Source organism: Rissa tridactyla, chromosome 5 (genome assembly GCF_028500815.1).
Source record: "Rissa tridactyla isolate bRisTri1 chromosome 5, bRisTri1.patW.cur.20221130, whole genome shotgun sequence".
NCBI classification, from domain to species: Eukaryota; Metazoa; Chordata; class Aves; order Charadriiformes; family Laridae; genus Rissa; species Rissa tridactyla.
In genome coordinates, this window is record NC_071470.1 from 72,444,077 (window position 1) to 72,471,422 (window position 27,346).

Sequence of the window (27,346 nt, forward strand, 5' to 3'; positions counted from 1 at the left end):
CATTAAATACTTATCATGATTTATAGCTTGGGTTAGGATGTTATTTTTAAATAAGCCATATAAAGTACCTTAAATCCTGTCCATTCAGACACTCATGAGGCAGACTCCAAAATCATGAAATTGGCTTAAAAGCCATGTGCTTAAAAAATCCATTCGGAAACAGGGGGAGTGGAAATTCAGTGCCTTCTTACTTTTTAGCTTGATTTGTGTTCTCAAACTTATTCCTGCAATCATGAAGGCTAAAGGTTTCAAATTAAGAAGCTGAAAACCTACTCCAATGTTTTATTCTACTAATTTCAGCATTCAGTACACCTCGGATACTTTGCAGGGCTTGTAATACCATTGCAAGCACTGGCTACACTACATACTAAGATGTACACGCACATCTATGTAGATGAAAATACCACAGCATAATGAAATGTTAGTCGTAATTAACAAGAGAGTGGATTGCTGAGGTTCTGTGGCATGCCTTCAAATGCTTGAGTCCACATTCCTTCCATACAGTCAGCTCTGACGAAGTTCGTTAAGTCCTTCATGCAGAGAGACTGTGGGAAGAGCCCGTATGATGAGCAGAGAGTAGGGGAACCTGCTGGTTTTCTGGAGAATATCTGTTTTGTTTTAATCTTAATATGAGAAAGGGCAATTTTCATATTACATTTATTACATTTCGTGTGTCCCTGGGAGATTTTCCTCTATCAGTTCCAAGAACAATGTCAAGGAAACATTTGTGAGTTTACGAATTTGTAGAGGAAGTCAATTTACCACTTTTTAAATACATTTAAGCAGTTATATTTGTATTCTTTAGATATAACAAATTGTGTATAGCCTGTCACTTTTTTCAGTAGTTATTGTTCTTTTTCTCCTAAGGGAATATGGTTTTCGTAGCTCAGTGAGGCTCTGCTAATTATTACATACCTCCTATTTCTAAAGAAGAAATTGTGTTTATGTTAGCTATTTTTCTTTCAGGAAATGTTCCATTCAGTACTTAAGTATAGATTGTAAATGGATTAATTCCTTATTCCTCTTTTTGGGAGGGAGGGTAATAGAAAATTTTGGCATTTATGAAGGAATGAATCAGTGTATCACAACATTCTGACAACTCTAGTCATTTTTTTCTACTTTGAATTTGAATAACTGTCACATTTAGCTAATGGCCATTCAAATGCAGAAGTCACCACGTGTAAATAATGACACCATTTAAAACAGATGCCCAAGTCTTCCAACAACAACTCAAAATATCAGGAATAATAAATACTATTTTCATAAATTTCAAGTTTATATTAAGTAATGAAATGTATTACCTGAAAAAGTTAGCGGGGTCTTAGGATTACATTGGTCCAAATCACCCGTGTACTGCTTATCTTTGAAAGATGACTATAAATGAAAGATATAATTCCAGGTGATTATTTCATTAAAAATGAACTCAATCGGTATGTATTTGTCTGGATCCAAAGTAGGTTAAGGACAAAGATGCTGATGAGCCAGTTGTGCTGTGGGTCAGAACAGCACAGATGTTTGGGGAAGGCAAAAAAGGAAGATGAAAGGCAATGGCTGGCCATTCTATGTGCATAAATTATCACCTAATGGACAGTATTCTAATTAATGTAAATATAAGACTAAGATTTTCAAATGTGAGTTAGTGCTTGCGGTCAACCTGAGACTAGTTTTGAGGAAATACTGAGCACTCTTTCTGTGATTCCTATACACTTTTTAGCTGTTTTAAGTTACACCTTAAAAACAAGGAATCACTTTTAGAAATGGCCTTTAATACTTAACACCTCAAAGCAAAAGCAACAAAAGATGAGTCGGTGGCTATTCTGGAACATCTTTTAAAGTTTGAGTTATTCTAAGAAGCCTTTGCAGGTCAAACTATGATAAATGGGCATATATCACATGGCAGGGAATATTGTTTCCTGAGTACAACAATTATGATGATGCATATTTCTTTTTAAAGAGAGCATCACTGAAGAACATAGTTCCTTCTTTCATGTGAGCACTCAGACTCAGGACTGAAACTTTGGTTCTTACAGATGATTACGTTTTTTACAAATTGCTATTGCTGTACTCCTATCATTCCTGTCCTGTTTGGGTTTTTTTTGTTTTGTTTCAAACAAGTTACAAAGATGGCTTAGCTTCAGAGATATTTTCTTAATGGAATCCATTCCACCCAGAAGGTGTTCTCTCTAACAAATGGGAAACATCACTAAATTTAACCCAAAGTCTGAGCAATGGAAAGCTACATAGATGATGTCAGACATTACAAATATTATTTGTACTCGCTAGTTTACTTCAAGGGGAATTATGAGAATGACATCATAATGATGACTGACTAATTTTTATTAGTGTTTTCTCTCTGAAACTCTAGACTTAACAGTTATAAAGAAAAACAGCTTTTAAAATGCAGTACCTGTTATTCTTTTATAACGCTTTGGGATTTTCTTATTTGTAAAATATATTAATATTTAAAAATAACATAGATGCTATCAGCTCTTATTCTAGTCATTTGACATGTCAAATATTTTTTGCCCAAAAGAAAAAAAAATTATTATTTAATGCTCATAAAAGATAGGAAATGATCACATCTTCTTTTAAATTAATTGCTGCTTGGGTTGGCCTATGAACCTATAAACTCTGCTGGAACAGTTGTAGCCAAATTTCTTTACAACGGTTTCTTACTATGGAAATGAATTATGCTGATGAAGGGGCGATGACCAGTTTAGGAACAGTGATATGTTTCTTCAGTCAGCAAAGGCAAATCACAGGGTGCCACAATTTTAGAAACATCCAAAATCCGCAGAACCAGCATAACTCTATTTTACAGCAAAAAACACAGTAATCCAGAGTCGCACAAGTACTTTTTGCAAAGGTCTATTGGGTAATTTTGCTGAGGACCTCTTACAGAGAAGAACTGTGTCAGCTCCAGCTCTGAAGGGCCGCTCAGGCATTGCGTGTTGTCTTTGGAGCTGGAGACAGCAGTAGCCAAGCAGACCAATAGAACAGTATCTCCCACAGCAAGGCAAGAAATATTTTTCAAGGCCAGACAAAGGGCGTACCTCCAGGAATACCGTGAGAGTCATCAAGGGACTAGATATGGTGATTCAAGTCAGTAGAGACTCCTTAACTAAGACCTGGTGGGTGGCACAGCAACCCAAAGGCTCCACTCCCTATTTTTAGGAACTTCTGAACACCACCAGACTGCATTCTTAGGTTCTTTACTGAGGACAAGATTAGGCCACAATACCAGGTAGAGACAAATCTCCAGGACCATATTAGGATCTTTCTCCAAATGCAATCGTCCCATCAGCACTGTGTTCATATTTGACCTCAAATGCAATGGAATTATCAAAGTGTTTACGGTTGAGCATGTTCATAGGTGTTTCGTATACTAGGACTTCTGTTTATCTATGAAGACTTGTTTTCATGAGAAATTAATATTTATGGTGTCAAAGTGCTTACACACATTAAGGTACTTCAATACTGTGCCCTAACAGAGCCTTTATATTCATGCATTATTTTAATATGCAAAATTCAGGGATGGATTTATCATCAATAATCACTGCCAGACCTGCGTATATGGCTCTGACTCCTGGCATAAAATGATGCATTTGCCACCTCAAGTCCCACGTAAATATACATAAGTATATGGGTTAAGTGTGCAAAAACAAGGTTGAAAACGTGACTCCTATGGCTGTGTTCAAACCCTACTGGCAAAGCAGCTCTAGTGATTTGAGAAATTACGCCCTCTCAGTTGTCTTTGTCACTCACCGTCTTGCCTCAGCTAAAGCTGAGTAACTGTAACTGCTCCCACTTCAGTTCGGTGCAAAGCAAATAAAGTTCAGCATGTAACTAAGGGGTGGTACCTTCATATAATGCTACAAATTTTTACTTCCAGAGAATCCAACAACATCCTGGGTAAATGACAGGTATTTACATGAGTTCAAAGATATTCCGAAACAAAAGGCCTAAATAGTATCAATGGCATCGTTCATCTCAGCACTGAAAGAGTGGTAGTTCTGAGCCTGATTTGCAGAGCTCTTCTGAAGAGAGTTACGCCGCCGTGTGATGGGCAGATGCAACAAAGAATGCTCCCCTAATCAACCCCATTTGCAAATGATTTTCAGGGTAAAAATGAACAAATGATCTGTAATAGATAATAAACAGCTAATCGTTACATCACACACACCACATCAATTAATACAGATACATTTATTAAAACTCCTTTATATATGAATGAGCATTCTAGCTATGAATGAGCATTCTATTTTATCAAGGATTCAAAGGGATTAGACTTTAATTTGTTATTTTAGTATGCTATACCTTTAAATTGTTGACATATAAGTTGTATAAATAGAAACACTATAAATCTCTTAAAAAATGTACCATAAATTTTTTATGTATGACCTTTAAGTAACAGCAGTCTGTTGCATAACTCTGCAGGGGAAGTCACATGGTGGAAACCTCATATTTCCTTAAATTTATGGTTGTTTCTTGGTGGTCTAAAAGACTTTTTTTTTTTTTTAAGTTCCCTTTCAAAGTTGTAATCTTAGTAAATTGTTTAATGTTTGGTCTAATGCAGGTCAATGTAAGTTCTTATTTAGATTTATAATAGGAAATATATAACGTCAGATACCAATGAAGCCTGGCTAATAAAGTCAAGGATACCAGTGTTATGTTTCATTATAATGATGTGAAGATAATGCCTTTAGCTGCATAACCACCACATTAGCTACAGATCATAAAAAATCTTTATGAACTCTCAGGGTCAGATTCATTAAGAGAAAAGTTCTCTGTTTTTTTCCCCTCAATCAGAAGCATTTTTTATTGATAAATTCCCTCATCACCATTGTATTAGATCTCATTTACTGACACCAAAATTCATGTAAACTCTGAAGTGGAGAGAATCATCTGCCTCATGGTACCCTGTTTTGCACTAAAAAAAAAAAAAAAATCAGTGGAATTTGGGCATGTGCCTAAATACTTGCTGAATTAGGGCCTTATGAAACAAAATTTTATATTAAGGTAATTATCATTGCCATTACTTCGAGGAAATTTTACTCTTTCCTACTCCAAAGGAGTTTAGTTTACACTCAGAACAGCATTATCAGCATCAACAGAAAAGGTCTGGTTCAAGTTAAAACATGCAAGTGAATACAAGTTGCGTGAACAAGAAGAAATTATTAGTGGTTTTCCACCTCCACCAAAATCCTCAGGATCCAAAACAGGAATTTACAACGCTTGGCAGGATAAAAATTAAACCCCACTCAGAAATGTCAATATTTAAAATACGTAGTACAACCATAATTTCATGAGATCTTTAAAAAACACAGGCACATACATGAAATGCATATTTTTCAAAACCCTTTTCCCCCAACATTGGACTTGAATGTTGTAGGCATAACAATATTAACTTATTCTATACTATAAAATAAATTCTTTTAGGTAATTCAAACACCATTTATTTAAGCCTTAAGATATGCAAATCAAGCATGTGTGCACTGTTTATATCCACCCGTGTTCCGCTTTTGGGACTACAAAAAAGAATTAAATTCAATGACAATTTAAACTACAGGGACAAAGAAATCTGTGTTCACCTAAATGCTGGATGCGTGCGTATGTTTCTAAGTGTATGTAGCAAGTATATGCATAACACATAAGCATAAAGAGCTTGGAAACGGCTTGCACAGTCGTAAATTCTCACCTGAAAGGCAGATGTGCACGCGCCACAGTAGATGCAAATGAAAGCAATGCTTTGTGTACAGCCTAGCAAAGGGTGAACTAATATAACACAATTCTATAATGTGCCTGAAAGAAGTACTAATAGTTCGTTTTCAAAGAACAAGGAATGGATTTACCATCGAGTCATATATTCATAGTCTCTTAGCTCACAAGCACAGAACTCAACCCTGATGGTCTGCTCAGACTTGAAGTTGCAATGGACTCTGTAATTGGCTACTGGTCATACCTCTAGCCCACCTGCTTCTTCAGATAGCCCATGTCAACCTGAATGCAGTCCATCGATCAAAGATACGTGATGGTGTGCCCTTAGTGTGTTAATAACACTTGATTCAATAGACTTTGGTCATCCTGTCCAAAGATCTCAGGTGCTATGCATGTTCAATGCGTACTAAAAAGGAACAGGAAGTAAAAGAATCAAAATGGCCACTTTAATTTTTCATCTTTTTCTGCATGGTGCCTTCTGGGTAAGCACTAAAACAACTAATACATGTTAAATAAATGTCTCCAGCAGTGTTTAGCAGTGATAAGAATAATTCTGTTCAGGTATGTCAAAAATCTGCTGAAAAACAAATGACCAAGATACAATAAAAAACAGTTTACTGTCATTGTATGAGCATTGCTCAGTTAAGGAACAGGTAATTTGTATAATGAGTGTCTTTGAACCTGGAACAGGGTTAATCCAGGATCTTGACAGACATGAAAGACTAGCAAACCTTTTATCTTCTCAATAATTTTCTTTAAAAAGAGCATTTAGAGCCTGAACTCAGAGAAAGGATGATAGTACGAAAGGCTAGTCTGGAGAAGAAGTCAAATGTGCACCAGAAAGAGAGCCTGGAACTTTTTCCTGTCCATGCAAGGCATTCATTAGCCTCACAAATAACAGAAAAATCAGCACTGCTGGGGCTTTCACAAGTAGATGAGGGTGTCAAGGGAGAGGCAAAAATCCATCCCGCAGGCAGCGAGTCTCAGGAACCTCAGAATGCTGGCAATGGCTTCGTTAGAAACCAGAGCGCCTTCCTATGCCAAGAACAGACACTAAAATCTCAGACAGTTAATGCAAGAACAGGATAGAGAGGAGTGAGAATATTCTGAGATTTTGAAAACATACTCTTACCAAGTGTGGACTGAAAGGTTCTCAGGAAGGGCCAAATGAAATATTCCATTTCAGTGTTGACATTCTTTTAACTAAAACTAATTTCTAAACTGAAAACAACTCACTGAGATAGTCCAAATTCCCGATTTTACAAATATTAGAACTGGATGTTTCGACATTTTCAAAACTCTTTTACTTTTTTCCTCAAAATGCAACATATGCCACAAGCAAACCTCCTTTTCTATCAGGGAGTACAGTGGCTTAGACAAATCAGCATTTTCAAATACTGTCTTTATTCAGAAAGCTCCTGGCCATTTATTCTGAAGACATTTTTTATAGTAATTTGCTGGTTGTTGTAGGACAAATGAATTCTGAAGTTCTAAGTCTGCATCAGCTATTGACGCACACAAACATATTCCTCTAATTATTCCATATGCATGCAATGCCTCACCCTATTTCATTTTTATAACTGTGCATGCTTAACGCATTCCTTCTTTGCAATGTCCAAAACTATCTTTGCATTCTCAACAAGAAACATATTTCTCATTCACACATCTTGGGCCAAACCCAGATGGTATTAGTTTCCTACAAGGGTATTTCCTGTATGTCTGAATTGTCAACACGGCTGTGGATTGCCATCATTCTCCTCTTATATACAGATTCTAGTCATGAAGAGCAAACCGTATATCCTCCACCACCCTGGTTTTTCCACTTGGCACATTTCATAAAAATATTCACGTCTCTCTTCAAATTATTAATATTTTTTCACTATTTTAGTTGAGAGGTAAAGACGAGATGGAGCACAAAAATGCTCGATTCTTTTAGCTTCCTCTGGTGTTCGCAAAACGTCTGTGGAAAAATCTGGATTTCTCTGGATTTATTTACTCCTTGTTTTCAGGTAGCTGGAAAATTACATGTATTTTTTAAGACTTACTGCAAGAACTCAAATTGTTTGATGACTGGAGTCAGTATTTGAAATCCCAGCTGTTGCTTAACTGCAGCAGTGCAGATAAGTTGCCCGCTAGCCTTTCTGCCCTTGGGCTGCCCAGCCCCGGAGGCACCACAAGGCATTGGCAAAGCACCAGTGAGAAAAACGCTCAGGCGGTACCAGAGAATTCAAACGCTTTTTTCTTCCCAGCTCCCATTCACTGCTTTTTCAGAAATGCAAGGGTGCTGCTGCTTAAATATATTTCTGACCCAGATACAAAACATGATGCACATGCACAGTTTTTGTTGAAGAAAAAATGCGATGATAGCATTTTCTGTTTTTTCTAGCTGCCTTTGTATGAGGACTTCGTCAAGGGCAGGCCTTACATTTCAAACAGTTTGATTTTGGATAACAACCACACTTCCAGTGCCCATGCTCACATGTGGAAGCTTAAAACTCAGTAGCAGATGCTGGACCTCTAAATTGATTTTCTGTTTGCATTTGTGCCAATAAGAAAAGACTGTTTACTTTTTGGAACAACTGAATGGACAAAGAACATAGGTATAAACAATTTTAATATTGGAGTAAATAGACATAACATAGTTGTCTAGGCTTCATCCAGTAGATCTGTTGTATGTCTACTGGTAGAATGTTGAAGAATACTTACAGAGCTTCTAAGAATACAAATTCTGATTTTGCCTATTACGTTTAGCATGATCATCTACCAAGAAAACCAGCAACATATGCAACCAGCATTTGCTTTGAAGATACGACACGTCATTATCAAAACTATGCTGAATGCTGATGCTAAATATAGGCTGAAATATGCCTCTCCATACATCCAGATTTCAGAGTCCAAAAGTTCTTTGGATACTAGGGAACAGAATAGCATTTGCTTTATCTCTAGAATTTGCACATGCATTCTTTGGCAACTGAAAAATGGTGACGTGTTCCTGTCTTTTGGTGCCTGCAGGCAAACCTCACGCTCTATGTGGTGGCTCTGCCTTCAGGAGAGAATCCCAGACAAGATGATAGGTGGAATATGAGCATCAGTTACAGTTAACCTTTCATATGCTTCTAGTCTCTGTCCTGTGTTTTTATGTCACCTGAACTTCTGTCCTTCAAACTGTCTCCTACTCCCCTACCAAAACCCATTCAGATAATACGATTTACCAGTTTCTTAAAATAAGAAGAAAAGACGATTTGACATAATCTTGCAGAAAACTCTTTACAACCTTTGCTAAGGACCTTCAGAGCCTTAATGACTAAAGCTAGAAATCTGCTAAAGAAATAACCTTCAGTGAAGAAGAGTACCTTTATATTTTAGAATGAAGACTAGTATCATTTTGATAAACCACTGAACTCGCTCTTCTCTTAAAGCACTGACAGAGCCAGGCTCGTAAGGCCCACAGTTTAATCTAGGTTATGTTGCAAACAGGAATGATTACCATGGTAATGCTTGGGGGAAAAACACAAGCAGTGTGGACTGAATGAAGCACCTCTAGTCCTTTATCACCCTGTGGCAAAAGTTATCCTCTTTAAGGTGTGATTCTTGGGGGTTTGTTTAGTTTTGGGGTTTTTTGTTGTTTTTTTTTCCAAGATGTAGACTGCCGGCAAGTTACTTTTAGCGCGTGCTGAGCAAGTTTTAATATCCATTACCATAAAGACATGGGGACCAATCTAAGTGGGAATACATAGCTTTTTTTCCTGCAAGCTGGGTGTGGTTTGCTGCTCTCTCCACCTGCCCCACAATATTTAAATACATAGCTCATGTGAGTGTAACGTTCCCCTTCCAACCAGAAAAAGCAAGTATCTGCTTTAATAGAGAACAGTTCACTACCGAGAGCCAAAGGAGAGAGGCAGAATTGTGGGTAAGACAGAGTAATGTCATCAGGGCATCTTTCCATTTGCATCTCTCTTTTTTTGAAACTAGTTATTTTTTAATGCCTACAATTAGACAGATCAACATTTCTGGTTTTAATTTAATGCAGAGAGTATGATAATTACTGTTATTCTGTTCTGAATTATATCCCTAAATTTCCATATAAAGTGGTCACGGTAAAACAGCATGAATTTGTTTTCAATTATCGGAGTATAGAATTTGTTGTAGGTTGGTTCATTTTACATAAGCACTGTCAAATTTGCTATGTGTCACCATACATCCTCTTTTTTTTCCCTCTCTCAGCACAAAAAAGTCTTACAGCTCATTTTAAAGTGCTGTAGACTTTTTTGTGGACATTTATGAAAAGTCTTAATTTAGCAGCCCAGGGAGATCTTTGCATCGTAGTAAGATTTTTATTTTTCCATAGCATATTTTTATCTTTAGGAATGACAAAAGCAGCAGTGATTGGCTGAAATGTCATGCCATATAAAAACAGCTTATATATTGAATTATAATTCTTAAGCTCTTTTGACAACTCTCTGCCATTAGATCTGTATTTTAACCAAAAAGGAAAATTTTATGAAAAATGCTACTGAAAAGTGAAGATACGTTTTATATACATAGTCAAGGTATGAGAAAACCAGAGTAGTTGTCTGAGACGACCAAGGTCAAATTAGAGCATTGGTAGAACAGTAAATCATTAATAAGTGATCGTAATGTCATGTATTATAATCATCGTGTCATGTATTTGTGAATGTTAATGTAATGTAGTCTGTTCTTTTTGGGGTATCATCTGAGCCAAAATTATTGGACTGCCCACTGAATGAGAGCTGTAAAATTTGCCTTTTATCACAGAAGTGGCATGGAAAGGTGGGTAAAGCTTAAAAGCAACAGAAAGAAGAAGAAAAAATACAAAGGTCATCAAGTCTATTCTCCCTATTAATGAAAGGTTTTCATGGTCAGTAAATTTCTTAGCACTTAGTGCATTCTTGTTCACTTGAAGGAAGCTTTCTTGCTTTCCTACAAGGCTAATTCTACAACACAATAGACCTCAAACCGATGCAGCTGAAAAGCTGTCAGGAGAAGACAGCCTATAGTGGAAAAAAGCTGAAGAGGAAAAGTATAGGAAAGCAGATATGCCAAATAAATAAATAAATAAAGACCAGAAAGTGGAGGCGTGCCAGGGAAATAAGAAGGAGCAAGCTTATTTTTTACCTTCCCTTAGTGGCCTCCGCTGGTGAACCACTCACTGAATTGCTGGTGGAATGTAAAGCTTCCTTGAAAATAAATCCAGCTGGGGACAGAGGTGGAATCACCACCTGTGTTCCCAGAGGATGAATGCTGCTTACAGCTCAAGAGGCCTCTGTGGCGCAGGAAAGTGTGTAATTCACACCTCCTTGAGCCAGCTTTACTGAATGCAATAATCATCTGGTCTTTATTTGAATCTCCCTCTTCCGGGACTGATTTCCACTGTCTTCTGTTATTCCAATTCTCCTAAAGTAGTGCAGTACATAAAGTTTCTCAGTCCAGATGCGGACCTCACATGGGCTCATGGCCACCTCCTTGCAAGCACACTCACAGTCATATGTCACTCTGCCCAAAACCTCTCAATTATTGGCTGACTCTTGGCAGTCTCAAAGCTTTTAGTTGCTTCTAACCAATAATTGGGAGAGTTGTCAAAGCAGGATTCATGTCGTACTAGAAGAGTGTGAAGGAGGCAAGCTGTGGGCTTGTGTTGGGTTGGCATCTGCATTTATAAGCTTCATAGACTTTCTTTAGGAGGATGGGAAGAAAGAATTGTATTATCGGGGGACAAGGATTATAATTTAGATTAAACTAAAGACTTGCCCAGCAGACCAGCAACATCTGGGGTTAAGGAATTAAAAAAATAAGTATAGAGGACTAGGACTAGAAGTGAAAGGTCCTGCATTTAGTGACTGGTATCTTCAAAGGACTATGAAGGTAAGGAAAAGAAAAAACGATCGAGGCCATGTCAAAATTTTGTCTTTGCTGCAACAGAAGTAAGAAGAAAAAAAGAATTAGGTTTTACGTTCCAGTGCTATCTTTAGATCTCAAACCTTTTTTATTTGTTTCTGCTCAAGTTATGACCACTCCAGAGTTCTTTTGCTGGAAAATTATGCTGCATAATAAATACGTGTGTGTAATTCCTGTGAACAGGTACTCTGACTTTTTCCCCAAGTGCAGAGAAGCCCCATTCAAAATCCATGCAGAACTGGTCTTATCAATCACCTTCTTAGTACCTTTTGATAGGTCTGACTTTTGTACCCACTGGGCACTAAAGGAGTGGGACGTCATTACTTTATTGTGAGTTCAGTTGTCCTGTAAAAAAAATGAGCATTTAAATATCACTGTAAACATCAGAGCAGACAACTTTGTGATGGGTGCACTTTGGCCATCAGTGGTTTTCAGCCAAATCCTGCCCTGCATCTAACTGAACAAAAACCGCCTCTAACTTCATCAGGATTTGTGCTTAAATCCCAAGTAAGAGTATGGCCCTCTATGTATTTACCCTGTATAAATTTAATTGTAAAGCATTCCTGTATCTAAAGGTATTTGTTAAAATCAGTTAAAAATACTGAAAATGTTTTTAAAAAATCCTTAGATAACCGCCAAGCCCTTTATAAATGAGGAAAAAAAATAAAAAATGAAGCTTTGCAGCAGAACAGCAAAAAGGAAATGCTTTGGAGATAGGGTCTAGTATGCCTACTATACTAAGCCATGACATCACTGTAATTATTTTTCCCTAAGGTACATGTCTTATGTTACAAATTCTTCCCTTGCCAGGGGCCTCAGGCCCCACAGATGTTCAGATAGCAAAGCACTTGAGTTCTCAACACCCAAGAGGTCTATAGGAGCTCTATTCCTGTCCCATACCTACAACCCAATCAATTTCTGCTTTTCTCATTTGGAATTTGTTGTTCCCTTTCACCCGTCAGAGGCACTTCCCCCTTGTGTTTCTCAAAATCGTGGATGCAGCTTTGAAAGGCAAGGTGTGCTCTCGCAGTGGACCTTTTGCTGGTTTCTACTTCTGCTGTAGTCAAGTTTCTCTCCTGTGCTGCGGCCAAATTTCCAAAACACGTCGATTAAGCAAACGCTTCCTGCTGAGAGAAATACCTGACATTCATCTGCAGCCCTACTGTAAGATTCGGTAAAGGAAGGTTCAAATAAGCAGAGATTCTTTCGGGATCTCCTAATTAGAAATCCCTTTCTGAAGAGTTCATATGGTACTGCCCGATAAGAGATTTTAGATGTTTAATGACCCCTTCCCACATGTTTTTTACAAATAAAACTCCTTAAGATCAAAGACATGGTAATGCATATTAGTTATGGTATTTATTACATAGGAAATAAACTAAATTAAAAGTGATCATACTACCTCAACAAGTTACCCAGCATTTGCTCTATAATAATAGATGAAAACAAATGATATAAAGACATTACATTACAGTTAATACTTTAAGTCACAAATGACTGTTGAATATTTTCAGCACAGTCCTTTTTTAAAAAGATTGCTACTCGTTTCCAACATGAGAATGGGATTGTCCAGATGAAAAAGTTGTTAAGTATAAATACCGCTATTTTATATGAGTGAGTGAATTGTGAAATCAATTTTAAAGGAAAACTCAGAATCTGCTACCTATATTGTTTACTATTAAGCCACACAGAGTAATGAAAATAAACGGTCATGTGTGGTTTTGCTTACAAAAATTAATTACTACTAAGGTTACATAATTAAGGGTCATGCTTACAATATGATCTATTCTAAATGAAATAGTTAACAATACCAGTTAAGGCATTCCCATGTATTTCTCTGTATTTACTATAGGAAATAATACATATCCATTGACATAATGAAATGGCAGCATGTTTCTGTATTACAGAAAAAGTATAATACCTCAATAATATAATAATATATAATATTAGAGATATTATATACAATGTATATATATGTACCAGAGTACATTTGGACACATACACATTGAAAGTAGAGCCCACTTCTAAGGAGTGCTTATGTGAAAACAGCACCTTTCTATAAAAATCCAGTATTCACATGCAACAATTACTCCTCTTAGTGTTAGTCAAACTACAAAGTGGATAATATTGTGCAGTTATTTCATGTTTTTCTAAGTGTAAATATATTACAACAGAAACTACAATGCAAAAAGAAATATTAAAAATATACTTCAGTTGAGAACACTTCCTGGTGTAATATACTTTTAGAACTGATGTAAGGTACCTCACCAACCATTTAAAAATGAAAAGTAAAGAAGCGCTGTAAATTTAATGCATACAATTAATCTCTACTTGGCTTTGTACTGACGTAAGATAATATAATTCTTATTAAATTATTTTCATGCTTGTGGTCCTAAACTACACCAAACCGTTTTTTAAAGGAATCTTTTTCCTTTCACGGAACTCCTTATCTAGAGCTTATAACCCGGACCAGGGAAAATCAGTTTTGAAACAAGTGCAGTATTGGTGCAAAGCATGCAATTACTGTGAGTAGAAGACGGGGGCGTTCAAGCTAAAGAGCTGCATAGGCAGCCATCGGAAGTGTGACCTTCCAGGTTTAGTTACGATAGAAGTTTCACATTGGCCCCTGTCCACAGTATGTTTAGGTAATTAACATTCATTTCAGCCAACCATTATTCTTTGTCTTCAACAGACACCCCAATGGAATACAAAGATTTGTCTTGTTCTTCTCACCCTTCCTTCTACAACTGATAAATGTTAATGGTTATTCCGTCAAACGGCATAGTGCAGAATCTCATACAAGCTACTATGTCATCTACAGTTGGTTGCTGCTGGTTTGATCTAAGGGGAAACTTAAAAAGAAAAGGGTGACAAGAAGTTATTAAGCTGCCAGGAGAAAGATACAGATATTTGACACATGGTATCTAGAAGACAAGACTATAAAGCCTGGGATGCTGGTTTCACAGTAGACATCAAAAGTCCATTGTTAAGAAACAAAAGTGAGGATTATTTCAGAGGGAAAATCTGAAATTTTGAAATTCGGTAGATAATTATTCAGTTTGACGGTACCAAAATGACTGCTTGTAAGGGATTTTGCTGGATATCTCTCAATTTACCCCACAACATAAGAGACATAACACTACAGAAAACTATGTACTTTCTGGCACCATAGAGATCATGTCAAAAGCTGTGGAAGTTGTGGCGGTGATTTAATTGGAAACAACAGGTTTGCCAGTAAGTGATAAAGCTGAGAGTACACACAAACGATTGTTTTCCTAACCCAGGAAAAATAAGTATGGAAAAACCCAGCTGGATTTCTAGTTGACCATAAGCCAACTAATGGCTTGATGCCGCACCGATTTCAGTATCTTAGAGGGATATTTCCAATGTTTTTATAAAATACAAGAGTAAATAGACTTTTTAGAACATAGTGTGTCTGGCTCTCTTTGAAGAACAGAAAGCAGCGTGACTTTTCAGGAAGCAATAGATACATTCTACAAAGAGTAATATATTGCATTCTAATAGAATCATGCAAGACAACAATTAGTAGAAACACTTGCCTGATCCTATGAGTACAACTTGCCATACTTACTACCTTGCAGGTCCTGTGTTTCATTCATTTGTCAAATTCTTCCTTCTTTAAAAGCTCTTAATTTAATTTTCACCTGTTTATGCTTTCAACAACTTCACTTTCACACTGAGACTGCTCCCATGACATCAAGCGCTAAATAAAATCTTCAGCTTAGTAACAGAAAGATCTTTTCTTACTAATACTTTCAATAACTCACCTTGAATGGCAGGCCTAGTGTGATTCATTGACATTCCTGGGCCCTTAAATGAGTTGAACTCATCTCTCAGGAGAAGAAATAGGACTGTCTTTGTCTGGGCACAACAGATAGAATCATTCATCAGGAATCTTTGAAATATGCCTTACTGTTCCCAAAGCAACTGATTTGCCTCCCTTTGCCTCAGACTTTATCAGAGCAACTTGGTCAAAACTCTTAGAAACTCATACAATAATATCTACAATCAGTTCAGACTCAGCTGCAGAATTATTTTTGGCTCACAAAGGAGAAAGAGCTAGATTACCAGTCCCTTCATCCATGATGACTGCAACTGATTTGGCAGCTCTAACTAGACTTTCAAAACTAACCTCTCTGATAACCCCCTGAAACTAAATTTTTCTAGCAAACAAACTAGCAAATTTTGGCTGCCTCTAAATTAGCAGGATCCAGATTTCACTGTAAGTATCTCTTTGTATGGAAATCTCCTGACCTATTTACATCTCCATTTCTGACTCAGGTTTCTCTTTGGTGGTTGTGATTAAAAAGGAAGTATGGCAATCACGTTGAATTAAAATAAATTAAAGCTGTGCACTTTCCCAATTAGGCCTTTTGTGGGACGTCTTTCAACAGGAAGACAGGCCCATCCATCACTCTGAATTGCAAATACACTTTAAAAGCTTATAATTTAAAATTTCATAATTAGTTATCATGGGTGTGGTTAGAGTTGCAAAACGTTGTCTCCTTATGGGTGCAGAGCTGGAGTACTTGAATCTACAACAGAGTCACTCGTTTGGAAAGGCTGGCAAACCCTGAGATAAACTCCAAAACAGCTATCAGCTTGTGAATAATCATATATATGAATTGAATTAGAATTCTTAATTATATACTCTGTTTACTTCTATGCCTCAGCTTCTCCCCCCTGTATTACCTCAAGGGCAACAAATGAATCTAAGTTCTATTCTTCATTTATACAAATACAATTTTAGGCATAGTAATATTACATACCTTTGGCTTCTAAAAAGCCAAAGAGAAAATTGCTTTCTATTTAAGTACACGGGGTATTTGCATTGTCACAGTACATTACATGGATTTGATGCTTACTGTATAACTGTACTAATCTTTGTGGCAAACACAGTAACAAAAGAAAGTTGTTTGGAGATTTTTCTATTTTTATTTTAAAAAATAACAAAACCTTTTCCATTGAAGGACCACATGTAAAACTATGGTTTCTCTGCGCAGAGACCAAGGCTGCTTATTACCTACAGTATACTAGCTATGATGAACAGACCACCATAGTTGTGACAACTGATGTTGCTGCCTCCAGGGTAAAACAAAGGTTTACATATTACACAAGCAATTTAACTGTTTTCTAAACATATTGCCAAGACAGTGGGAGTTGGCAGCCAGCACTGTGTTTTAGGTTTTGGATACTTGGATTAGAAGTGACTGCTGATTATAGACCTTTTTATTTGTCTTCTACGAATTACAAGCAACCTAGTAACCCAGCAAAGAATCCTTCACAGCACTTAAACTTGTCTTCATGGCTTCCTGAAGATTACATACACAAATCACTCCACAAAAGTGGCATAAGAGTCTTGTGCATAGATAACTACATAAGACAATTGTCTTGTTCTAACTCTTAAAGAGTTCCCTAAAGTGAAATGTTTTATAATCCTTTTTGTGCAGTAGTCAGGAAAGAAATAAAAGAGTTTGGGCAAAGATTATCCACAAGAAAGAAACTTTTTTTTTTGGGTTCCAGCTGAAACACAATAAAGAACATAATTAACTTCACAATTCTTTGTGTTTTTCATTTGACTGCAGGGAGGAGATGAAAGAGGACTGTTAAGCCTTGCATTCCATCCCAATTACAAGAAAAATGGAAAGCTGTATGTGTCTTATACCACCAACCAAGAACGGTGGGCTATTGGACCTCATGACCACATCCTTAGGGTTGTAGAATACACAGTATCCAGGTATCAGTAGAAGTCTAAAATTCACAAATTCTGTATTTCTCAGCAACCTTTTCATTTTAGTGTTTCCTACTTCTAAAATGAACTATCAGATTTACAATGTGTATACTTGGGCACTCACAGAAAAATTATTGCTGACTTTATTTCAAACAGTAGTTTTGGAACACCAGTAAGTACACTGGTTTATTCTTTTAAAGACTTTTTTATTTATTCTGTCATTTTTTAATTATAGTTATTTCCTACTTATTGTGTATAGGCAGCAAAATATTTTTTGCGAATGTTGGAAAATTGAAATTTCTCAGAAATAATTATTTGACATTTTTCCAACAAGTTACAACATCCACATCTTAAAAGTCTAATTTGAATGACTCAATTTTATTTTTAGAAAGAAGAGCAATGATAATGAACTGTGAAAACTGTGTTAATATCTTTGTATTGCAGGAAAAATCCACACCAAGTTGATATGAGAACAGCAAGAGTGTTTTTAGAAGTAGCAGAACTACATCGAAAACACTTAGGAGGACAGCTTCTGTTTGGCCCAGATGGTTTCCTGTACATTTTTCTTGGAGATGGCATGATCACTCTAGATGATATGGAGGAGATGGATGGTTTAAGGTACAAAAATTACCAATGGATAGATTTATATTATTGTCTTCTGGTTTTGCACAGTATTTGGGATCAGAATCAAAAGTGACCAGCAGTTGTCAGGAGAAATCTTACTCCCCCTTCCTTTACTACATAATCCCACTAGTTTCAGTGCCTGCGTTTAGTAAACTGCTGATGAGTCTTACTGCTTAAATATATCTTCTTGTAGTTGCGTGCTATCAAACTCTTTAAATATTGGAGCCCTCACCAGTAGATGCAATTGTATTTAAGCACAGGTTAGACTTATTTTTTTCAAACTATTTTTCTATGAACACGACAACTTTATTGAGCAAACATTAGAAAAAAAAAGTCTACAAACACGTACCAGAGTCAATAACAACAGTATATCACTTAGGAGAATGTCTAGAGAACACGTGAAGCAATCCTACTTTGGTTCTACCCATACAGTTTTCTCAACCTGCTTTTCCCTCTGTTTCATTATGCTCTGTTAGAGTTGCAACATTTACCTTAACTTAGAGAAAGTGTGGTACTGAGCCTTTACAGACCCAAAAGGAGTTTCTATGCTCAAAGGCCTCTTTGGCTCAGCAGAATAGCGGGTGCTCCTGCCCTTTGCAGTGAGGATATACTTGAAACCAAGACCAGAGAGCAATTGTAATACTTGATTTTAAATTAAGGCAAAATAAGGGGAGATTGAAAGAGATTCATGATGAAGAAAGACAGAAAGGAATCACATCTATTCGTGTTTGTAAAGAGTTTTGATGCTTTTCTACTCCTTCTACGTTCTTGTCCTCCCTTCCTCCATCACAATCGTGAATGTAAGGCAAAACATTTTACTAATGCCAACATCTCCCTTCAACCAATACAATTACTTTCTGTTCTTTTTTGCATTTAGTTAATGTATAATAAATCTTTGGATTGTACTGTGACTAGAAATCATGGAATTCAAGAGAAGGATTCAAAGTGTTAGCAAAAAGCATTATGTAGTTCCATAGTGATTATATCCATAGTTACTCTAGAGGAGGTACAGTATAAAAGAGTTAATAACCTTATGGTTGACATCATAAAACAACGTTGATGTATGCAAAGTTGCTCTTATTATCAAGTTGCTTCCCAATAGCATGGTCAGAGGCATTCTAGGATGCACATATCAAGGCAACATACTGGCCAAACTGAATCTTTGATAGGTTCTGCTACTGTTCTTTGGACTTGCATGTACCATAAAACCTATCTAGATGTGATTAGTCAGTAAAGTGGGTGGTTTATTTTGCTGGTTCACTGTAGTATTATATGGATTAAACCTACCAGTAAAATACTTTCTAAAAACAATTATTTTATCCTCCAACTTTCTCAGTGATTTTACAGGTTCTGTATTGCGCCTCAACGTAAATACTGACCTGTGCAATGTCCCTTATTCCATACCACGGAGCAACCCACATTTTAATAGCACAAACCAACCTCCTGAGATTTTTGCACATGGACTCCACAATCCAGGCCGGTAAGTAAGTTACAATCAAATTGAATTTCTCTGGACCAGATACTGTTTTCAACCAGAAATCTTTTATACAGTCTGGTAACAAAATTTTAATAATAAAGGCACTTGTGAACTTTTAAAAACTCCCACTCCTCCACCTGCACACACGTGTCCCAGTTAGAAACAAAGGTACATTGGCAAAGGGGAAGGAGAAGAGAATGCACAACTATTGCATGTCTGAAATGACAGGAAGTACAGGATTTTTTAAGGAATAATAAAATGACTACCTCTATGAAAGAAGAGAACTTAAAGCAGGGAGTTGGTAAAACACAACTGAGATGGGAATCTGAGAGATTAGAGCAGTAGAATCTTGACTGAGAAAAAAAAGGCATGTGGAAAACAACTAAGAACATCTGGTGATATCTAAACAATAACAAGGAGGAGAACAATGCTTTAACTAAACAAAACATAATTCAGCAAATTAGGTGGGTGGTAGTACTGAAGTGACATTTAAAGTCACGGTTTGAAAAAATTGAGAAAGTCAAGTTGTTCAGATAAGGTGCTGATTCTTGGACTTTTTTCACAGTCCAAAATTACTACACCATATAAGTCAACTAATTTAGCTTGGTTAAAGCACTATTCATTTCAGGTGCTATTGAGCAGAGTACATTTTATCGCTGGGAAAAAATAGTTTTACTACACATTATATAAAAAATGGTGCAGGGATGAGAAAGGTATATTATCTCTTATATACAAATCTGACGCACTTCTCTCATGTTTCGGCTCAGTATGAAATAGGTCCCTCAAATGAGTAGGCACCACAAAGAAACAATAATCCTGCAAAATGTGATGCTTCATACTATTGATAGAGAATCATTCATTATGAGCTGATCTATCTTGTGGATTTTCTTATATTTTTTGTTTTACAGGTGTGCTGTGGACCGCCACCCAACAGATATAAACATCAATTTAACTATACTTTGCTCAGATTCTAATGGAAAGAACAGATCTTCAGCAAGAATCTTACAAATAATAAAGGGTAAAGACTATGGTAAGTTCCAGCCAGGGTAAAGCTACAGGGAACAGTCAGGTTTTATGCCCATAGAATAATAAAGAGAAAGCAGAAAAAAATAAATAAAGGACTGACTGTATAGGCATGATAGGTAACTTACTGCATAGACAGGATAGGTAACCTACAAAAGATAGAACTTATGAAAAGTATGGTACAAGCAGATAAAAGATGCAAGACAAAAAAAAATTTAAATGACACAACTTTGTTCCTGTTGGTGTAGAATTATCATGTAAATAAGATTTACAAAGTACGCCAGTTGCTAGTCTGTCAAAGATCTCACCGTTGCTGCATATGATGTCTCATAAAGAAAAGATTTTGTAATATCAGGAAGTGATGAAAATGTATTCTTAGCCATTCACAGATAACCTTTTAAGATACAGAACGGAAACCACGTGTAATGTGCCTCCTATAATGGAAAAAGTGAGATAGAAAACAACAGACCACAACCAAACAGGGAAATGACTGAGCTCTGTTTAAATGTTACAAAAAATGAAAAACTTAGAAAAATGCACTACGCTACTACTTCATAATAACCGACTAGTTTATACTAGATTGCAAAAAGATAAACATACTCAATTAGGGACTTAACATTTTAAAGTGTTTCATGTGCTCTCTGAATCAGTATGATTGTCAGTCACAATTTTAGTTTCATGTTTAACTCCGATACTAAGGTCGCTTGCTAGTTCAGGCAAGCCGGGTGACAGTTACTCTGAGCTATCATCTACCTTGGTAGAGGCATCAAAAACTGGTCTGTCTCCTGGAACATGGCATTTTCTGGTTTTATTCACATCCCTAGCTCTCCAACCTGTACTTAAAAGCCAAGCAGCTGTGCTGGCTGGTACAATAGTGTAATGCAATTGTCCTATGTTAGTTATTGCATGTATTTTCTGTGTTCATTTTATAAAAGCCAAACCAAAGAATAATATTTGGTAAACCACTGCTCCAATGGAATTTTGACTGCATCTTTATTGCAGAGTAAACTAAGCAATATTGTGTCTATCCAGAACAGCTTGCCAATATTAATACTAGGCTGTGGGTCAATTGCTTCAATAAAAAGAGATCATCATCCTTTTCTCCCACATAAAATTTCAGCTCTTACCCTTGTAGAATAATCTGGGAAATTCATTTATCAAAGATTTGCAGATAGCCCTCTGACTTAAAAAAAACAATAACAAACTTCCTATAGAACAAAAAGCTCTATTGGCTGTGACTTTAATTTAAAATTATGCAGTTAGCATGTCAAGTTGAGCCTACTTTTACCCTAAGCAGTATTTGATTGCACAAATAGGAATATTTACCCTGAAACTTCCTTGAAGACATTATTTGGTATAACTAAACTCTGGAGTTTTGTAAAAAAAAAAAACGTGTAGGAACTGCAACTACAACAGCAGCATAAAATAAATTACCACAAGAAACTATGGCCAGCGATACCAGTGTTTTATGGGACGTAACACATATACCATGTTTAAAACTGTGATTTTGAAAGAGTTTCTTAAACCATTGGAAAGCTTTGAAAGCAAGTTCTGCTGCAAATCACTGGCATTTCTGCTCTTAGATACTGGGAGGACTTTACAGTGAAGGAGGTTTAATTGTATTCCTGAAGTTCAGGAGGTCCATTCTGCAGACTGTATTGACATGTAAAAGTTAACAGCAGTAATCACATCAACTTCAATGAAAGTCTGACATAATCCCTTTATAGTTTTATTCTTCCAGCCCGTGCACATGGAAGAAAGCAATTATAGCCTTTCCTATCTAAATCCCTAACCCATTGTTTCACGAACAGCCTTTGTTGTAATTTTCTGATTTGTTTTTAATGTTTCATTTGCGGCAACACATCTTGAATTTTGAAGAACGTTTAAATGGAATTAACCTCTTTTCTTGAAGTAATAACATTTGCATAAATGTGAATCAAAATATGAAACTGCATATGATCTAATGCTATGGTAGTTCCTTTTTAGAAAGTGAGCCTTCGCTTTTAGAATTCAAACCATTCAGCAGTGGATCCTTGGTTGGTGGATTTGTCTATCGAGGCTGCCAGTCGGAAAGACTCTATGGAAGCTATGTATTTGGAGACCGCAATGGGTAGGTTCCTTAAAACTCGCTCTCAAACAAAAATGCATATAAGGTATATTTGGTTATTGAGCTTCCTGTATAAAGGAACACCAACAGTCTTATTTATTGTGTCACTTTGCCAATGTAGCGGTGTGACAATGCAGACTGAATTCTAGATTTGGAAATAAAATAGCACAGCATTCTAATGAATGGTGACATATGTAACGTACTTGATCCTTGGAAAAAAGTACCGACAGAGACACTCACATCACAGCACTCTTAAGACTTTAGATCTACAAACGCTTGCATGCATCATTTACATTATGATGGGAATAAATGTTAATCGTGAAACTGTTTCCCAAAGAGTTCTAACTGATAAGACATTGACAACTTTTGGGTTTTATGGAAACATCACTGATGGAGCAAAATGACTTTTTTTTTTTAATGAATGGGCATAGTTTTCCCATGCCATATAGCTCAGTATCCACAATCGGCTATATAGTATAGCTTGAACCCAGTTTTGCAATGTTTGAATGACAGGAAGGGAACTGCTGTGCTTTTTAAGCATCTGAAAAATAACAGGCAGGAAATCATAAGATGATTAACTGCACAGATGTATCTATGGAGCTATTTGCAGCAAGTGTTTACTTACTTATCTGGAGAGTGAAAACATCTCTATTCAAAATGTAATATAACAATTTGCTTTATGTGTTTTTGAATATAGAAATTTTTTAACACTGCAACAGAGTCCTGCAACCAAACAGTGGCAAGAGAAACCCCTCTGTCTTGGCAACACTGGCTCATGTAGAGGTTTCTTTTCAGGCCCTGTCTTGGGATTTGGTGAAGACGAATTAGGTAAGTAGAAAAAAAAATAAGTATGTTATTAAATGATAAGCCTTATAGGTAATGTCTGCTGAACTATTCAAAATTATAGTAAATGTTTAAGAAGAAGAAATCTAAAAACTGTCTTTCCTTTGCCAAAGCTGTTTACGCTGCCCTCAGCTACACCTTAGCAGCCTTGTAAGAAGAACCGAGAAGAGAATGGGTTGTTGGAAGGGCAAAGGTCCTTACTGTCTCTCACATTCTGTGAACTGTGTCACTCACTGTGACACGACACGTCATACATTTGCTTTTATTCCCAACATTACAGACTTAAGGGGCAAAGATATTGCATGAGCAGACCGATCCCCCTCTTCTCCCTCCCCAATTTTATTTGTTCAACCAGTTCTATACAATATGAAACAAAAAATGTTCATGATAAAGTATCCTTCACATTCTATGATTTTAGCATTAATTTGGAGAAAGTGCTTCTTTAAATTTTCAAATAGCAATGATTCTGTTGTATGTTTCAGTGATGAGTGTTTCTTCTGAAGTTTTTTTAATCTCACCTTGCAAATACAGCTATATCACAAAAGTCATGTATTCGACAGCTTAGGAAAGGAGAACTAATTTAGTGCATTGGTTTCTTTAACAGGTGAGATTTACATACTATCAAGCAGTAAAAGTATGACACAGCCTCACAGCGGAAAACTCTACAAGATCATTGACCCAAAAAGGTGAGCATCATATTTCATCAGTCTTTCATTCAACAGGTTAAAAACCAAAAGGTAAATGTAGTTCTTTCCACATAGCTGAATTATGCAATACTGACGCTCAATAAGAAGGGAAATTCTCAATGCAGGGGGCTTCCTAAAAGCAAATGTACATCAGCAGCAAGCAGAATAGATTCACTAAAAGTAATCACTGTCTCATAGAAAGTGAATGTCAGAACAACAGAGGTGTAGCCAACGCTGACTTCCGGAAATCTTTACTCTTGCACACTTTCCCACCTAGATTCACATTCTTTGTGTGTTTTCATAGAAGTGCAGACATATTTAATGTGGAACCATGTGGGCCAGTACAGGTAAAAGATGATTCTGGTAGTCCTGAAGCCAAATGACTTGTAGGTACCACAGAGGTTACGCAGCATCAAGGCAAGGCAGATGCTGGAATTCTCCCCAGCACTACTGCTTCCTTACCTGCCACCGCGGTGGGACAGTGCATAATGGGAGCTGGCTCAAAAGGTTAGTACTGTCTGACAATACCTACTCTGTCTACGGAAAAGCTACTACAGAAAATAATTTGACAGTACTAGCCAATGGACAAGCCATCCTGGTTCAGGTCCAGTCTCACTTCCTCAATTTCAGTTTTGCCATAAGTAAACTCCAAGGGACACATTCAGTCTCTCCCAACCATCTCTTCTGTTGTACAGGAGATACCACAAACCAAGCATAATGCAGAGGACCGAATCCTCAGTGGGTGTGAAATGTCACTGCTTAGTAGTTTTCAACATCCTTCTGTACCCCTTGCATTTACCTGTCTCTTCCCGGAGAGGTTTGGAAGGAAGGAAACCTTCTGCCCTTGGACTGTTTGCCAAAAATACACTGAATTCTTTAACGGTTCTTAAAGCACTGTTTCCAAAAAGCTTATAAATCCCACACAAATTATTTATAAGACACAGAATTAATATGATTGGTTTAATTATTTAGACTAATTTACCAGTTGTAAAATGAGGATAAATGAAAATCATCAAACCAGAGTTTCTTGAGATGTGATCACTTTCAGGTTCTTTGCAGAGCAGCTAGAGCTATGAAAATTATTAGGGAATCTGGAAGGACTGCAAAAAGCGAGTCCCCAGCGTGACCCAGGGGCCCCAGCAAAAATAAGAGAAGATGACTGGCAGATACTCACTTTAGCTGGAGAAAGCCATTTTCTTCATGACGGATCTTGCTGCTCATCAGACCGAGTCTGTGGCATGTACAGGTACCACATCCACCCTGCAAAAGCATCAGCAATTAACACAAAATGAAATGGCCAACAGAAATGAAGTTTGTCGTATTCATTACTTTGACCCCACCATATGCTGCAAAAGCAACTGCCTGTTTGTTCAGCGTATACTTCAACATGTTTCCCCATTAGCAGCACATACAGCTAGCCTGGCATTTTTGGTTTTGCTGTCGACTGTTTAAGAGAGGAATTTATTTTCTTGACAGAATTTAAATTCTAAAAATTGCTATTAGGACAACAAGTTAATTCAATAATAAATTCATTAAATTGGACGTACACTGTACCGTAAGTTACAGTAGAGTTTCAGTGTTTTATAATTATACTATCCCAAACCTAGAGCAAATAATTTGGAAGCAGATGTTACTGCAGGTTAGTGCAGTCTGTCAGTCAAGGTTATTATGTATGTTTTATTTATGCTTTCTGGTATTAAAAACATTTTTTTAGAACAAAACTTGCCATTCTTCCTGGGATTGTTTAGTCTGTTGGTGTATGGTTTTAAGTGAATTTTACACCCTAAATCCACTATTAGTATCTAATTACATGGGGCTGCCTCGTTTGACCTCAGCTTTTTGTTCTTGTTACCTCTTCCAGTAGGGTGGTCTTCAGCTGACATACCTGAAAGGCCAGACCTCCCATTGCTGCGCTCACGGTTGGCTGTTTTCATGTATGGAAAAGGGTCAAGACTGTGTTTGGTTACTGGTGAAAGTAACCAGAAAACTATAAAATACTTTTGTAAATTGGCACACAGCTGAAATTAAACAGACTGTGGCAAAAGGACATAGTTTTTGGTAACACTTCTTAGAAACATGGCATAATTTTCATTCAGGCAAAGTTTTGAGCTTTGTTGTTTTTCAGTCTCACACCATTGCAGGCTTTTAAGTGAAAGATAATGAGTTACTTCCACAAAAGAGCACTGCAGTTCTTTTTACCATTTCATGCTAATTTCACATTACACGTGTAAACAATTTAAAAATTCCATGGATTTGGCAAACGTTCATGTAAAGCTTTATTAACAAAATATTAATTGTTATGTACATGCGAATATTTTTTTGCATGCTAATCTTTTGTTACTCCTTTTAACGTCTTCCTCATGGTGTCTACCATAAAAATATATCAATTACAGGTGTAAACCCTAGCACAGTAAGCTTTCTGGAACACAGAACAAAGATGCTACAGGTGGGCTATGAGCATCAGGTATAAATAAAGTTATCAAAGTATTGATTTGTCACATCTTAGAAATTAATTATTTACTAACAAAACCCTGTGAGAGGTGGCCCCTGGCAGACTCATCGATTTGCAGAGATGCAATTTCCATGCATGGGGGAGTGTAAAAGAACAAAATTATCATTCCTTGTGGTAGCCACTTGCTGGAAACTAGTAACTTCATTCAAAACCCAGTCTTCTTCCGCTAGCATTTGTAAGCTGCTGCAAGCTTATTAAATTATTCTTTTATTCTAAATAATAAATGTTAAATGAAGATGCAGGATTTTATTTCTTATGATCTTTGTAGAAAACTACTGCATAATCAAAGTTGTTCTCAAACATAATCATGACCCTGATTTCCTTGCCTCAAACATGGCTTAAGAAAGAAACCTCCTACTTGGCTATTGCTAGCAGTAGAAGAAAATTCAAACGAAGCGGGCAGCTTCAAACATAGAAGATCAGAGGATGAGGGTAATCCAGAGAACACTTTGCATTAGTCTTCAATATTCAGCAATGGGAAAGTCCTATCCTAAAACAATCCTTCACATGTAATAAAAATGAGGCGTTAAACTGAGGTGATATATGACAAATTGATAGATAAGATCAACACAGAGGTACTGAATCCCTCCATCATCGAGGCAGTTTGAAACATAGAATTTAAGGTACCACAGGTAACTTTTGTTCAGTTCCTCCAAAAACGTCATGAATAACTAAAAAGCCTCCCATC

The 27,346-nt window shown here is 36.7% G+C and overlaps 1 protein-coding gene across 1 annotated transcript in view; it reads left to right on the forward strand.

Moving 5' to 3' along the window:
- HHIP (hedgehog interacting protein) overlaps positions 1-27,346 on the forward strand; it is an 82,663-nt gene that overhangs the window by 37,093 nt on the left and 18,224 nt on the right. The window contains exons 5-11 of the mRNA XM_054203703.1: positions 17,241-17,392; positions 17,831-18,004; positions 19,347-19,490; positions 20,396-20,517; positions 22,497-22,620; positions 23,315-23,445; positions 24,065-24,146. Of these exons, the coding sequence (XP_054059678.1) occupies positions 17,241-17,392; positions 17,831-18,004; positions 19,347-19,490; positions 20,396-20,517; positions 22,497-22,620; positions 23,315-23,445; positions 24,065-24,146 (929 nt within the window). The remainder of the gene's footprint in view (positions 1-17,240; positions 17,393-17,830; positions 18,005-19,346; positions 19,491-20,395; positions 20,518-22,496; positions 22,621-23,314; positions 23,446-24,064; positions 24,147-27,346) is intronic.